This window comes from Vipera ursinii, assembly GCF_947247035.1.
Source record: "Vipera ursinii genome assembly, chromosome: 2".
NCBI classification, from domain to species: domain Eukaryota; kingdom Metazoa; phylum Chordata; class Lepidosauria; order Squamata; family Viperidae; genus Vipera; species Vipera ursinii.
Window position 1 is genome coordinate 291243407 of NC_139513.1, and position 16023 is coordinate 291259429.

General features: G+C 44.3%; 1 protein-coding gene across 1 annotated transcript in view; it reads right to left on the minus strand.

Moving 5' to 3' along the window:
- The window catches only part of KIF24 (kinesin family member 24), a 30477-nt gene extending 16762 nt beyond the window's left edge, over positions 1 to 13715 (minus strand). The window contains exons 1-5 of the mRNA XM_083354828.1: positions 12687 to 13715; positions 10207 to 10396; positions 8999 to 9096; positions 6163 to 6378; positions 3506 to 3593 (exon numbers count right to left, since the gene is read on the minus strand). Of these exons, the coding sequence (XP_083210954.1) occupies positions 3506 to 3593; positions 6163 to 6378; positions 8999 to 9096; positions 10207 to 10396; positions 12687 to 13255 (1161 nt within the window). The 5' untranslated portion in view covers positions 13256 to 13715. The remainder of the gene's footprint in view (positions 1 to 3505; positions 3594 to 6162; positions 6379 to 8998; positions 9097 to 10206; positions 10397 to 12686) is intronic.
- Between the last annotated feature and the right edge of the window lie 2308 nt (positions 13716 to 16023).

The following is a 16023-nucleotide window of genomic DNA, read 5'->3' on the forward strand; positions in this document are numbered from 1 at the left end:
GGCTGTTTTCTTGCAGATGAATCGTGACCCAGTTGGGTAAAAAATGCAAAAAAAAGGAATGGGATTTGCTCTCTGTTTAGAAGTGGCTTGCCCTGATAGCATGGGCAAGCCAAACAGGGAGCAAAATCCCCTTTTCCTTCTAGCAGTGATGACGTAACCTAATTTGGTAGCGAAACGTCTGCAAGAAAAAAACCAAGCTCAGGCAGCACCAAGGACCCCTCATTTCAACCCTAAGCTACAGATATTCTCTTCCATTGGTTGGTCTCTCCCTCCCCCCTCCTCCCTCCCCTGCTTCTCTTCTTAATACTAGATCACGGGTCGGCAACCCGCGGCTCTGGTGCACGCGCACCTCTTCGAACGGGCAGTGGTGCACACACACCTCTCCAAATGGAGAGTGGCACCGCCCGTTTGGAGAGGTGCGCGCGCACCTCTCCGAACGACCGTAGGTGCGCGCGCACCTCCCCAAACCTTTGGAGAGGTGCGCGTGTACCTCTGCGCGAACGGGCAGCGGCGCCGCTCTTTGAGAAAGCTGCTGCGGCACGTTTGCAGGCTGCCGAAAGCGTCAGCTCTGCAGATGGGCCGCGGCAGCTTTCCCAAGAAGCGGCGCCGCTGCCCGTTCGCGCGGAGGTACACGCGCACCTCTCCAAAGGTTTGGGGAGGTGCGCGCGCACCTACGGTCGTTCGGAGAGGTGCGCGCGCACCTACGGTCGTTCGGAGAGGTGCGCTCGCACCTCTTGGAATGGGCAGCGGCGCCGCTTCTTGGGAAAGCTGCCGCGGCCCGTCTGCAAAGCTGCCGAAAGCAGTAGCTTTGCAGATGGGCCGTCGCCGTCACGCAACCGGGAACTGGTTCCATCACACATAAAAAAAATGGCAACCGCGCGCGTCCGTGCATGCACAAGAAAAAACCATTTTGCGCATGGACACACGCATGCGGCTCCCACTTTTTTTTATGTGTGATGGAACCGGTTCCCAGTGGCTCTTTTCCTTTTTCAGGTTGCCGACCCCTGTACTAGATCAATAATCAAGCAATAAAACTACCAAGAACCCTCCCACCAGCACTGACAGGGCAGGGCACTTGTGTATAAATAGAGAGCAAATTCCCCTCTTTTTCGGCACTGTTGATGATCTCTAGTTTGGCAGTGAAACGTCTACAAGAAGACAACCAAATTCAAAGACTACCAAGGATTCCTTCCACGCTTATTGCTATTATGCCAAGCACGAGGAAGATCTGAGACAGTTTGGTGTGTGTGTGTGGGTGTGTGTGTGTGTGTCTCCCAAGCCATAATTCCACTTCAACTTTCGGACTGCCTCCCCTCCCAATGTGTGTCAGAATCCATTTATTTTTCATTTCTAACTGTGCAAATCTAAATCTCACCCCCTTACTGGATTCTGCCATATCCAAGGAGGGGAAGAGAAGGCAGGGTCGTAAAAAGCCATCTCTATCTCTTAGAGCCGTGGTGGTGAACCTATGGCAGGCGTGCCACAGGTGGCACGCAGAGCCCTCTCTGTGGCACACGCGCCGTCGCCCCAGTCCTAGGCCTTCGCTTTTTCACTTTAGGCCTCCGACGCTGTGTGGGGGGAAAAAAAGTTCAATCAATCAATTTCAACTTCTCATGGGGGAAAAAAAAGATCTTGCAAAGTTGGAATTGATTGTTTGAACTTTTTAGTCCCAGCCAGTCTGCTGTTACCACCGCAGCCACGCCCACCCAATGGGCCACGCCCACCCGGCACTCGACAACACGTAAGTGGATTTTGGGTTGCAGTTTGGGCACTCGATCCCTCTAAAAGGTTCTCCATCTCTGTCTTAGAGGGAAGGTTTGTGTATTCAGCCTGCCTGGAGGCCATTACAAAAGACCAGGGAAGAAACCCTTTGAACTAAGAAGAACAAAGAAAGAGGGAGAAGGGGGAACTCCGGTTTGTATCTCCGACTGGACCGTGAAGGGGAGGAAGTAATATTGCAAATGATACTGGGGCTCTCTTTTCCCACGAGGAGTTTGACACCTGATAATTGACTGATCTTGCGGTGTATGGCAGTGAAAGTTGGACCATAAGAAAGGCCAAGCGCCAAAGAAGTGAGGCCTTTGAACTATGGTGCTGGAGAAGACTCCTGCGAGTTCCTTGGACTGCAAGGCGATCAAACTGGTCAGTCCTAGAGGAGATCAACCCTGACTGCTCTTTAGAAGGCCAGATCCTGAAGTTGAAACTCAAATCCTTTGGCCACCTAGTGAGAAGGAAGGACTCACTGGAGAAGAGCCTAATGCTGGGAAAGGTTGAGGGCAAGAGAAGAAGGGGACGACAGAGAATGAGGTGGCTGGATGGAGTCACTGAAGCAGGAGGCGTGAGCTTAAATGGACTCCAGAAGATGGTAGGGGGAGAGGAAGGCCTGCAGGAACGTTGTCCATGGGGTCGCGATGGGTCGGACACGACTTCGCAGCTAACAACAACAAATTGACTGATCTGGGACTGACCAAATGGACTGAGGGAAGGGTTTTGTTTTTTTACTCGGGGACACTTTAAAAGTATTGACCTGCGAGATAAGTTTCCAGATCCTGTCTAGATTATCCACTGTCAACCATGTTTTAGTAAAAGTTCCCGTTTGGACAATCCCGTCTCCAAGAGTTCTTCTTTCCTAAGGTGTGGACTGGGGTGGGTCCTGACAATGTGCTTCCAGAGCAGTTGAACTGGAGCTTCCAAAATTCTCCAGACTTTCCCTTCTGTCCTGACTGGTTACCTATTTCCCAAAATTCATCTGATAAGGTAGGAGGCGTAAGAGCAGCAAGAGGCTGAAGGCAAACCTTCCCATTACCATAAATACAAGAAGCTAAATAGAACTCAAAATTACCCTGGAAATTAGTTGAAAATAAGGATTTTATCTGTGCAATATTTAAACATTAGGGGAAAATAAAATTATTATGAATATGTTTGATTTATTGATTAACCTTGGTAATATACATAATGGTTTTGATTTATTAAAGGGGATATTGTACTGTTAAGTACAGGATTTAATATAGTGGGAAATAATAACTTTTAGGAAATAGAACAAGATTACATTTAAATAGATAAAAATGTCTATTCTGGATATTATATTTTGTTATGAATTGAGACAAGGGAAATCTTGGTAACCCAAAGCCAGAAAATTATCAATATCAAAGGTTAAATTGGAATATTGATGAGAAACTAAAAAAAATGGGTGAAAATTAATAACAGGATATGGATTGTTTTATGAAGACTGAATGTAATTAAGATACGTATAAGCTAAAAACTTATTGATAAATGTAATAATTATGTTTTTATTGAGTTGATGTAACTAGAACTGTACTGGTTTGAATATGAGACAGTGAATGTTAAGGGAAAAAGAGAAGAAATATCTGAGGTTGTAACCTGAGATTTGCACTAAAGATTTTGTTATCGAACTATTGATTAAACCAGTGGCCACGTTGCTTTTTTAAATACTTAAATGTAAAATGGGAAAATTAATAAAATATTATTTTTTTAAAAAAATTACCTCCAGAAGCAAGCTGACCGTATTCACGTGGACCTCGCGCAGCCCGACTATCTGCACAACGTGCTTGCTATCTTCCCTTGCAAAAAGCCTGCAGAGAAACCCTCTGAGGTTAGTAGAGAAACTTGGAAAGAAGTGCAACAAAGTGCTCTAAAAATCAACTTTTGAAAAAGTACTGGGTACAATGATTTCCCATAAAATACGGTCCAGGGCAGATTAAAACAGTTCAGCTATTTGGAAATTATTCTGACGTACCGTAAAGGAATAACCAGTTACGGCCGTTTTTCGCTCTTATGACTGTGGCAGCGTGTCCACAGTCAGGTGGTCAAAATTTGGGTGCCTGGCAACTGGCATGTGCTTATGACAGTTGCACTGTCCCTGGGGTCAACGTGATCGCCATTTGCAACCCTCCTGGCTGGCTTCCGACAACCAGCTGAACGGAGGAAGCTGGATTCCCTTAGCGACCACATGTGTCAGAACCCATATCTATAGGGTTCCCCCTCCCCCCTCCTAACCTAATCCTTTTCTTTCATCCTGACTCGAACCTCACTCTCTTCTCTTCATGGGTTCTGCCATACTCCTGGGGGGGTACGGGGGTGGGAAGAGGGAGAGCTTGGGGTTATAGCCTTGACTTCCTCTATCACTACAATGTAACCCTTTACTTTCCTATTTCCATATATCTTCTGGGTAATTTCTCTCCCCTTATTGTCAGCTAGTAAAGGGGGGAGAAGAAAGGAATGCAACCTCCGGCAACCAGTTCATCTCCTCATTCCCAGGAGAAGGTGCCAAAATCCTATAGCCCTTTTTCCCCCACAGCGGACTTAACACCTGGGGATTGGCCTGTTTGAACTGACCGGATGAACAGCGCTTGTCCGAGGACGTCTCTGTGGTCATGTGGCCGGCATGACTAGACGCCAAAGGCGCACGGAATGCTGTTACCTTCCCATCGTAGCGGTCCCTATTTTTCTACTTGCATTTTTTTTACGTGCTTTCGAACTGCTAGGTTGGCAGAAGCTGGGACGAGTAACAGGCGCTCACTCTGTTACGCGGCACTCGGGATTCGACCTGCCAAACTGCCGACTTTCCAATCGACAAGCTCAGCGTCCTAACCCACTGAGCCACCGTGCCCCTTTTTGTTCATGAATACATCAGACTATTCTAACCTATCTGTGGCAGCCCCTCAAATATTGGAACACTGCTATCCTGTCCCCCCATGTCCTTCTTTTGGTTAAACTAAAGGTAAAGGTAAGGTAAAGGTTCCCCCGCACATGTGTGCTAGTCGTTTCCAACTCTAGGGGCCGGTGCTCATCTCCGTTTCAAAGCCGAAGAGCCAGCGCTTATCCAAGGATGTCTCCGTGATCATGCGGCCGGCATGACTAGACGCCAAAGGCGCACGGAACGCTGTGACCTTCCCACCGTAGTGGTCCCTATTTTTCTACTTGCATTTTTTTTACGTGCTTTCGAACTGCTAGGTTGGCAGAAGCTGGGACGAGTAACAGGCGCTCACTCTGTTACGCGGCACTCGGGATTCGACCCGCCAAACTGCCGACCTTCTGATCGACAAGCTCAGCGTCCTAACCCACTGAGCCACCGCGTCCCATTTTACTTCACAACGGTGGCCAAAAAAAGGTCATAAAACAGGGCAAAATTCACTGAACGGCCTTGCTTTAACAATGGAAATTTTGGCCTCAAGTCTGCACTGATTCTGATGGGGGGATGAACCAAAAGTTGAATTTTGCCCGACTTCTAAGTGATAACCAGGTGAACGAACAGCTGCTACTGGTGGGATGTTGACTGAATGGATCTCAGCTCTGAATGGTCCAATGGGTCTCTGAAAGATGTGGAATACAGGTAGTCTTCAACTTACGAACACAATGGAGCCCAAAATTGATGTTGCTAAGGTTGTAAAAGGTGATCAGGTGACCCCGGGACACTGCAACCATAGTATGAGTCAGTTGCCAAGGGTCTCAGTTTTGATCATGTGACCATGGGGATGATGCAATGGCTGAAAGCGTGAGAAACGGTCATGCCACTTTTTTCAGTACTGTTGTAACTTTGAACGGTCATTAAATGAACTGCTGTTAAGTCGAGGGCTACCTTTATTAAATACGTGTAGTCCTCGACTCACAAGAGTTCATTTAGTGATCGTTCCAAGTTACAACAGCAGTGAAAAAATTACTTAGGACCGTTTTTCACACAACCGTTGCAGCACCCCCGTGGTCAGACGCTTGGCGACTGACTCATACGTTTGACGCTTGCAGTGTCCTGGGGTCACGCGATCCCCTTTTGCGACCTTGTGACAAACAAAAAAGTCAATGGGAGAAGCCAACCGTGGTACCAATTTAACAACTGCAGTGATTCACTTAAACAGCTGTGGCAAGAAAGGTTGCAAAATGAGTCAAAAGTCACTTAACATACGTCTCAGTTAGCAACATAAAATTTTGGGCTCCGTTGTGGTCGCAAGTTGAGGACTATCTGCACATCAAGCCACTTGCACTATTCTGCAAACATTATTTTTAAAAAAAGCAAGTTAGTCTCCTTAGCTTTGGGGGGGGGTCTTCCACGAAGCTGTAATTCCACCGAACTTCGTCTGATTTATGTCATTTCTTTCCCCCCCCTCAAAAAACAACAACCCCTTTTGTGTTCTCAGAGTTAAATACCTCTTTCTTTCATTTAGCAAGTCATAAAGCTGCCCGCAGTAGATCTCGTAAAAGCTGATCCAGACATGGAGGTCTTTCTTAGCGTGAGTGCTTTCCAGTTGTCTGAAGATCTCTTTAGCAGCCAAGGCGTAGAGGCCGGGCGTTTTTTGAGTGCCAAACATCGTGTAGGTCTTCCCTGCGCCTGTTTGTCCATATGCAAAGCAGGTGGCATTGCCTCTGCAACCAAGGAAAGATGAAAAGTAATCATGACAAGCTTTCGTTAATGAACTTCAGGACGTTCCATTCTAGGTGTACGCTCTTTATTTATTTGAATAGCTGTTATCACCGACAGAAGATGAAGGGGGAATAAAGACCTCACAAGAGATTTAAAATGTCCAAGGATATTCCTCTTGGTTGGGACACAGGAACCCCAAGTGATGCTTGATTACACATTTTTACACAACACTTCCATTACACGTATTTACACGTTTTTATATGTGAATAAACAGTAGGGGCAAAATAAGTCTGGAAATTGAGGTAAACCACAATGATCGGAGCTGGCAGGGATTTTTCTCAGGGTTTAGGACACCACGTTAATTTTGGTCATTTCTCCTGCAAAATAGATGGGATTAAAAGCCATCAATTTCCAAAGATACTAAGCGGAACAGACTGCAGAATTTGAAATCCATGAAATCCATTCGGATCCCTGTACAGCTATATTGAGGAACTGACAGGTCCATTTCCTCAGAGATGACAGAGGAAATCCAGTCAGGCCCAAACCTTTCTTACACCTTATGGACAAAAATCTGTGCTTGACTGTGGTTTCGCAGATATTTCGTTATCGAAATTAGGTAACGTCATCAGCCTAGCACTGATGACGTTACCTAGTTGGGTTATGAAACGTCTGCAAGAAAACAGCCGAACTGAGAGAGCATCAAGGACTCTTTCATTTCAACCCTGAGCTATAAAAACAGGTAGTCCTCGACTTACGACCACAGTTGAGCCCAAAATTTCCATTGCTAAGTGAAACATTTAAGTGACAGTTCAGTGACGTTTGCTCCACTTGATGACTTTTCTTGCACAGGCGTTACGTGAATCAGTTGTTAAGTTAGTAACATGCTTGTTAAGTGAAACTTCAAACTTCGAACAGTCACTAAATGAACTGTTGTATGCCAAGGACTACCTGTATTCTCTTTTATTGGTCAGAATCTTGAGAGACTAAAACTATAACCTTCTCACCTACTAAATACTGCATAAAAGGCAGTCCTCAATTTATAACCATTTGTTTAGCAACCAAAGTCACCACAGAACTGGAAAAACCTACTTGTGAGTTACGACCAGTCCTCATTTTTATGACCATTGCAACATTGCCATGGTCATGTGATCAACATTCGGTGGCTTGGTAACCAACATGCATTTATAGAGTTTGCAGCCTTCTGGGTTCGTGTGGTTGCCATTTGCAACCTTCTCAGCCGGCTTCTGACAAGCAAAGTCAATGGAAGAAGCCGGATTCGCTTAATGACCATGTGATTCAGTTAACTGAACATTCACTTAACAACCATGGCAAAAAGTCATAAAATTGTGCAGTGCCATAAAATCATTGGAATGTTAAATTCGGAGCAAAAATAAGTACAAAGAGTACTCAATGTGACTTTTCTTGCCACAGTTGTTAAGTGAATCACTGCAGCTGTTAAATTATTAACATGGCTGTTAAGTGAATCTGGTTTCCCCGTTGACTTTGCTTGTTGGAAGGTCGCAAAAGGGGAGCACAGGATCCCCTTTGTGCAACTGTCGTAAGTTGCCAAGCATCCATGTCAGAGCATGCAGTCTTATTGCACTGAGATAACCCAGGAGTAAATACAGTAAACAGTGGTCTATATTAAATGGTGGTTTATCTTTCACTATCTACAATATCATACACCAGAAACAATATACATACATGTGTTAATACAGAGGCTCCAACATACAGCAGTTACAGCATGAAATGGAAGAGAGAGCACATATCTGCAAAGCCTTCCCTTTTATAAAAGGCTCTTAAAGAGACAGAGACCCAGCTGGCTCTTAAAGGGACACAGACCCTGCTTATTTATTCCCATCATTGCATCATACTTCTTACATCAGCTAGTTAGCTTCTAAATCATTACATGTAAATCGCGTGACCATGGGGATGCTGCAATGGTCGTAAGTGTAGAAAAACAGTCATAAGTCACCTTTTTTGGTGCCACTGCAACTTCAGTCACTAAACCAAAGATTATAAGTTGTGGGACTACTGTACTCATGCTGATGGCTTCCTGAGCTATGTATATTAAATTCATTAGAAATCAGAAATGTCCTTATGTCTTGGGCACTAGGATAAATGCCAGCCAGCAAAGTTTTTCAGAGGCTGGGTTCATGAGTTATAACCATGACGTGGTTTCTTTGCTCTCAGTGTGATGGGAAGCTTCTAGCTTTGAAGTGTGCCAAAGCACAAATGTAATATTTGACTATGTCTCTTTAAGGCAGCTGTATCTTTTGCTGGGCTGGCACAGTAGCAGGCAGGTATCACAACTGGGCCTAGCAAAAGATGCAGCTCCTTTAAAGAATTGCAGTGTCCGAAACAGGACACAATTCCATCATTGTGTGTGGCAGCAAAGAGTAGACAACTTTCATACTGAAGGAGACCCATTGTCTTGAAGCTCCATCCACATCACTTCCTTTGGCTTTTTAAAGTGATAGATCAGTCTTCCCAAAACTGATCCTCTTGCGTAAATTAGATTTCAGTTCTCAAAATCTCTCCAAAACTGAAGATTGCTGAACTTGAGGCTTTGGAAGGCATAAAACTGAAGGCCGAGAGAAATATTCAATAGGGATACTCTACCCACTAAATACATGTTGAATAAGAGGATGGGCGGTCTTCATGTACACGTCTTCATTGGAACATGTCTCCCCAAAGACCTCGTCGAAATAAAACACATGCTGAAAATGACAGAAGGCATATTTAGTGCAAGGGAAAAAAAAATAATTCCTTTAACTAGGCATAATGGTAGTGGGCATAACCAGGAACGTGGTCCCTTTAGCCTTAGCAATGGCACTTAGATTTATATACTGCTTCACAGTGCTTTCCAGCCCTTTCTAAGCAGTTTAGAGTTAGCCTTTTGCCCCCAACAATCTGGGTCCTCATTTTACCGACCTCAGAAGGATGGAAAGCTGAGTCAACCTTGAGCTGGACAGAATTGAACTCTTGGCTGTTGGCGGATGCCTGCCTGCAATACTGCATTCTAACCGCTGCGCCACCATGACTCTTTTAAAGTTATGAGAAGCTACATTGGTCTGATAAAACAAAGCCACATTAGACCCACTGAGAAGAAACACTATCAGCAACAGCAAATAGATATAGAGTATAGGGGGGAAAATGATCTGTCTCATTTTATTTCTAAGCTCCATCAAGTCGCTATCTCTGGGGAAGAAAGCAGTTGGTATAGCTATAGAAAGATGGCTGTGGAAATTCTCAGTCATCCAGGTGATGTTTGTCCCAAAGGCAACTGGAAGTCCAGTTGCCTTTGGGAAAAGCATCTTTGGGATATAGAAATAGGGATATAGAAAGATGGCTTTTTAAAGTGATAGATCAGTCTTCCCAAAACTGATCCTCTTGTGTAAATTAGATTTCAGTTCTCAAAATCTCTCCAAAACTGAAGATTGCTGAACTTGAGGCTTTGGAAGGCATAAAACTGAAGGCCGAGAGAAATATTCAATAGTTGGTATAGCTATAGAAAGATGGCTGTGGAAATTCTCAGTCATCCAGGTGATGCTTGTCCCAAAGGCAACTGGAAGTCCAGTTGCCTTTGGGAAAAGCATCTTTGGGATATAGATATAGGGATATAGAAAGATGGCCTTTTAAAGTGATAGATCAGTCTTCCCAAAACTGATCTATAGATATAGGGATATAGAAAGATGGGGAAAAATAGATATTCCTAAAAATCAGTAGTTGTAGTAGTAGTTCACTGAATTGAACATTCTAAAGTTATGCTAGGAATTGTAAAGATCTCTCTCCCTCTCCCTCTCTCTCTCTCTCTCTCACACACACACCTGCAAAATGTACTGAGTGAGGTCAACTGCCTCTTTCTTCTCATGGAGCAGAAGAGTTTCTTTGCCTTCCACTGTGAGGATGTTCACTTCTCCGCGCCTCTCTTCTCGTAAACTGAGGGGGCGTTTTCGTACACACACCCGGATCTTGTCGGTTTCGATCCACAGTCTCTCTTTCTCAGAAGCACCCGTTCTACAAGAGAGGGATTTCAAATGTGCTGCCATCACATCACATGGATGAAAGCCCACAAAAGGACAGGCACACAATGCTCTCTTCGAATAGCAGTTCAGAATCTCTGGTACCCAACTTTTATTTCATTGTAGTAAATTTAACCTCCCATCAAAATATATTTGCAGTAGTGACTGTGAGAGGGATTTAAGTGTCCTAGCGGACAAGTATGAGCCAGAAAGTGTGCTGCAGCAGCCAAAAAACCCAATGCACTCCTAGATTCCCTCAAAAGAAGGACAGCATCAACATGACGTGAAATGATAGTACCGCTTTGTATTGCACAGCTGAGACCACCCTTGGAATAATGCATCTAAAATTCTGGTCGCCAGATACAAAAAAAAAAAGATGCCGAGACTCTAGAGCAGGGGTCTTCAAACTTGGTAACTTTAAGACCCTCAGGGCTGGCTGAGGAATTCTGGGAGTTGAAATCCACAAGTCATAAAAGGGCCAAGTTTGCAAACCCCCTGCTCTAGAGTCTAGAAAAAAGAGCAACAAAGATAAGGGGACTGGAAGCTCAACTGCACGATAAGTGGCCAAGGGAACTAGGTATTTATTTTAGTTCGGTATAAAATTGATCAGCTGCCCATCTTACCACAGGGTAATTCTGAGCGATTTACAATCATAAATATATATATATATATATATGGAATAATAACAACATCAATAAGTTAATACCAGGAAATGGTACGATCCAATTACAGGTGGGGAGGGCAGGAACAGGGTAAGGTGGGGAGGTAGCATCTGCTGTTAATGTTGTGATTCAGTGTTAGCCTGTGCTCCCAGCAGCTGAGTCCGATGAGTCTGAGGAGGAGGAGGGGTTGGGAGAACCTTTGGTGTCGGGGGGGGGGGGGGGAGGCTCTGATGCACTGCAGGACTCTCAGGACTCTCATGTTCCTCATCAGGCTCAGCTGTGTGAGTACGAGGTGTCGGACTCAGAGGAGTCACAGCTGAATCTGTGCAGAGACGCTAGAAGCAGAAGGCAATCCAGCAGAGCAGAGCAGAGAAAATCAATGAGACAGCTCAGTGAGAGGAGGAGAAGGCAGTGAGAAGCCACGCCTTGGGACTGATAATAAAAGGGGAAGATGTGGGCGGGGCTGGTTGCTGAAGGCAACCGTTTGGAGACATGCAAAGAGAATCCTGGTCGGTTCTTGCTAATCTGTTTGACTCGTTTGATATTTTGAATCACTTATTGAAGGAAATATTCTGTTGCCTTTTTGTTTGAACTGTAAATAAATTTGGGTTCGCTTTTTCCCCAGCCTATTGATTGTTTAAAGGAAGAAGGGGTTGTCCCTGACACACAAACAGGGCCGGTCGTAGGCTGGAACAGAACAGTTAACTGATCAACCACCTCCGATGTATTGGGGCCCCAAGCAGGGCCAGATCTTTAGGCTCTTATGAAAGATCAGGAGGGTTGGGGTTGACCTCACCTGGGTGGGAGGGGGCGTGGGACGCAAGATGTTCCACCTGCCTATGTCTAGCCTAATGAAGAGAAGGCTCAGGGGAAGACTTGACAGCTGCATTCCAGTACTTGAGAAGCCATTTCTTGACCTATTCTACTCAGCGCTTGAGGGCAGGACAAGAAACAAATGGTTGGGAAATGATTACAGAGAGATGCCTTATGGAGACTCTAAGTCATCTGGATCATGGTTGTCTCAAAAGGTGCTTTTTCAAGAGGCAACCGGACTTTGTTTTTCTCCGAAGACATTTCGCTTCCCATCCGAGAAACTTCTTCGGCTCTGAGTGAATGGTGGGGAATGGAATACTCCTTGCAGACAGCTGATTGTTAGCCCTCTTTTAGAGAGAACTTGAAGCCACCTGGAGGTTGATCTGTGTCCTCAGGGTCACCTGAGCAGTGGAAATGGGCGTCGAGCCTTCTGGGAACTGCTGAAAGGACTGTGTTGTAGACCGGAGACAGATGATGTTGTATCCCTTCCCCCTCTACTGAGCTGAAGAAACTTCTTGGATGAGAAGCCAAATGCCTTCAAAGGAAAACAAGGAAGTCCAGTTGCCTCTTGAAAAAGGACCTTTGGGACAGTAAGGAGAGATCCAAACCTAGAAACAAAGGGAGGTTTCCTGGCAGTTAGAACAATTCATTAATGGCTCGCCTCCAGAAGTTGTGGGCGCTCCATCACTGGAAGCTTCTAAGAAGAGACTGGACAGCCACTTGTCAGGCATGGTATAAACCCTATTATTCTGTGTTCTCCACTAGCCTCTTCTCCATGAACAGAAATGCAAAGAACGAAAAAAAGATCACCTGGTATAAGAGTGTGGCACTCCATAATTGTAGCCTGAGATATGAGCTACCCTCTGCACAAAGGATATGTCGGTATCTCCTAAAACATCGTTAGAGGAACTTCTAGCCGGAACAACAAGCTGATCCTCTGCCCAGTCTATGGGTCTTTTGTAGACCAGATCAAGGCTGAACTCAGCTGCAGCCTCCTCTTTACTCTCGTTGGAAGAGCTGTGAGATGAAGTGCTCGACTCGGGTACCAAGTCCTTTTGTTCCGCTTTTTCCTCGGAATCAAAATGAAGCTGCCTCCGTGGGCCAGATCGAGGGAGCTGGGGTCGTAGACGGCGGGCACTTCTTTGGAAATCTTCCTCTTTTTTCCTGACCGCTTCCTCTTCGGCCTGCAACATCTTGATAATCCGAATGAGCTGGAAGAGACGCTTGCGGTCCTTCATGTTGTGAACCCCGAGTTTGCTGTAATCCTTCATGGAGACCTTGGCCAGTTCATCGATCTTCTGGAAGCCGCGGGCGGTAAAATGGGGATAGTACTTTTGAAGCTCTGCCTCACAGAGGCATTCGTACAGACAGGAGGCCATCTTCTAATCGCGGTTGCCTAAGCAGTTAAGAAAACAGTTAAGACAAAATGAAATCTTTCTATGCCAGAGAAGTGGTTTTTCAAAAAAGGGGGAGAAAAACATCAACAGGCATTGTTGGGACAGAATTCTAATTTCATGCTAACAGATTGACTGGAAATGCAACAACCTGCAAGGCTGCGGGTAATCCTTGGCTTTAACAATGGTTTTGTAGGAAGTCAGCACTCCCCCCACCCTCGAGAGAAGGAAATATTTAGGGGGGGGAATATTTGAAAAGGCAGAATATTATATTTCACAAAGGAATAATGGGAGAAAATCTTAAAAGGCAGAAACCTCTCCGTCTCCCCCAAGCGGAAACTCAGCAGGCCAGCTCTGCAGAAATGAAGATTTGATAATCCTTTCAGAAAGATTGGAGCCAGGAAGCTTGAAGCTGATGGGAGTAGAAAGACAAAGATCCCTAAAAATCTACGTACCCACCCAAAATCTAAAGACATGACCTTTAGTACATAATAGGATTAATCCAGCACTCCCACCTCCATTTTGTCAGCCACCCCAGAAATATGCTGCTGTCACTGAAGTTTCTGGCAACTAAATAAACAAGAACCTTCTTCCTAAAGCGGTCTCCATTTTGTTTATTCCCGGCAACAGTTTAAAATTAGAACGGTCTTAGTAAAAGTGACTTAGGATCCGTCCTCAAAGTCAGGGCTTTTCAACCTTTTCAACCACTGTACCACTTTTAGGATACGGCAACATCCAAGTACCACCAGTCGCCTAGCTTCAGCCATCTCTAGTTTAGGCTTGTGCGGTTCAGCTCATTCCCTTCCCCCGCTACCACTTTTCTACGATGGTCGCGTACCACCTGCCAGGTGCCAATGTACCACAGGTGGTACCCGTACCACTGGTTGAAAAGTCCTGCTCAAAGTTACAACCGTTCCACAACTCCCACGGTCATGTGATTGCAATGTGGACGCTTGGCAAGAGGCTCAGATTTACAACGGGTGCAGGATCTTGCAGTCACACGATTATGACTACAACCTTTCCAGCCGGATTCTGCTCACAGCCTGGAGTTTGATCCTGATGGGGCTCGTGACTGACTCAGCCTTCCATCCTTCTGAGGTCGGTAAAATGAGGACCCAGATTGTTGGGGAAAATAGGCTGCAATCTTTGTAAACCACCCAGACAGTGCTGGAAAGCACCATGGGGCAGTCTAAGCATCATTGCTATTGCTATTCTGACAAACAAAGTCAAACAAAATTGGGGAAACCAGATTTGCTTAACAATTACATGTTTCGCTTAATGACCATACAACTTGTGTAATGGCTGAATAAAAATGGTTCTAAAATCAGGTCTGGTCACGTGACAGCTTGATTAATGATCAAAATTCCCATGCCAATTGTGGTCATAAGTCAAGGACTATGGTATATCAGGATAATGGGAAAGTTCACTGGCGACAAATCCATTGTTAAGTAATCCCCCACTGTCAGTTTCCATCATTCAGGTCTGTAAAATGGTCAATATTTGTCAAAACAAAAAGCAATTTCATACCATGTGAAAGTAATACAATACAATAGTACCCTTAGAATTTCAGCAGAACTACATCAGCAAGGAAATCGTATTTTATTATGAACCCTGGCACAAATAAAGGTGAAATAATATGTATGAAGGTGTGTTTTTTAAAAAAAAATCTGTTGCTTTTGCACTACTCTGCAGCAGATAAACAATTCAAGAATTAGAGGATAAAAGCTTGCCAAAATTACCCCCTAAACAAACAGGTAGAGTTGTGTAAATATAACTTAATATCATGTAGAAAGATTCTAGGGTATATTTACGGTATACCCCTCCTAATATTTTCCCGTCCTTTATAAATGCACCCAATTGGGGTGACATTTTATATGGCTAGAATGTTTTATATGAATAGAATGTTAATATCTTAGCCATTAAGACATTGTATAACAATTTATTTCTTGTTGGTGCAGGAGTCCTTCTAGAAAATGCACCAAACTAGTTACCGTATGTTTGAAAATTTAATACAACAAAAAGTGTTGGTCTTGTTTATTTTGACTGAAGATCTATTTTTTAGATCTATTTTTTAAATAAAATTTTACAGATACCGGTAGCTTCATAGATCATTCCCACCTCAAAATGTATATACAATTGCAACTGTTTTGACCCTGCTTTTAAAAAAACACCAATATCAAAGAAAGACAACTATCAAATTGCCTTAATACACATAAAATCTATTCAGCAGAACTCTCTTCATCGTCCTGCTTAGATTAACAAAGAGAAGCCTTCAAAATTACAGCCACAGAACATCAGTCAGGGGAGAAGAGAGATTCCACCAGCCTCAAGCCTCCCACTTTAATTTTTAAACTTTAAAAAAAAAGCAGAAGAAATTACATTCCAACTTTTTTAAATGAAAAGATGGCTTTCATTTCTCTAACCGACCACATCACATTTACAAAAACCATCACCGTTGTTTAGGAATCTCAAAAGCAGCATGCAGATATTGCAGGGCATATAGAAAAATGAAATAATCAGTCAATCCAACTGAGATAACAACACTTCACAAGAGAACTACAATCACTTACTTGTTTTCCCTTGCTTTCCCACAGAGCTAAGTTTAATAATACAAGCAGCAGAGATCAGAATGCCTAAATTTAGATGCATCTTTTCTAGCCAGCTGTTTGCCCCATGTGCTATGGTGGTTAATGACCAAAGACTATGAAATGGATATGGATGGATGCATTCAAGAAGAGACTGGACCACTTGTC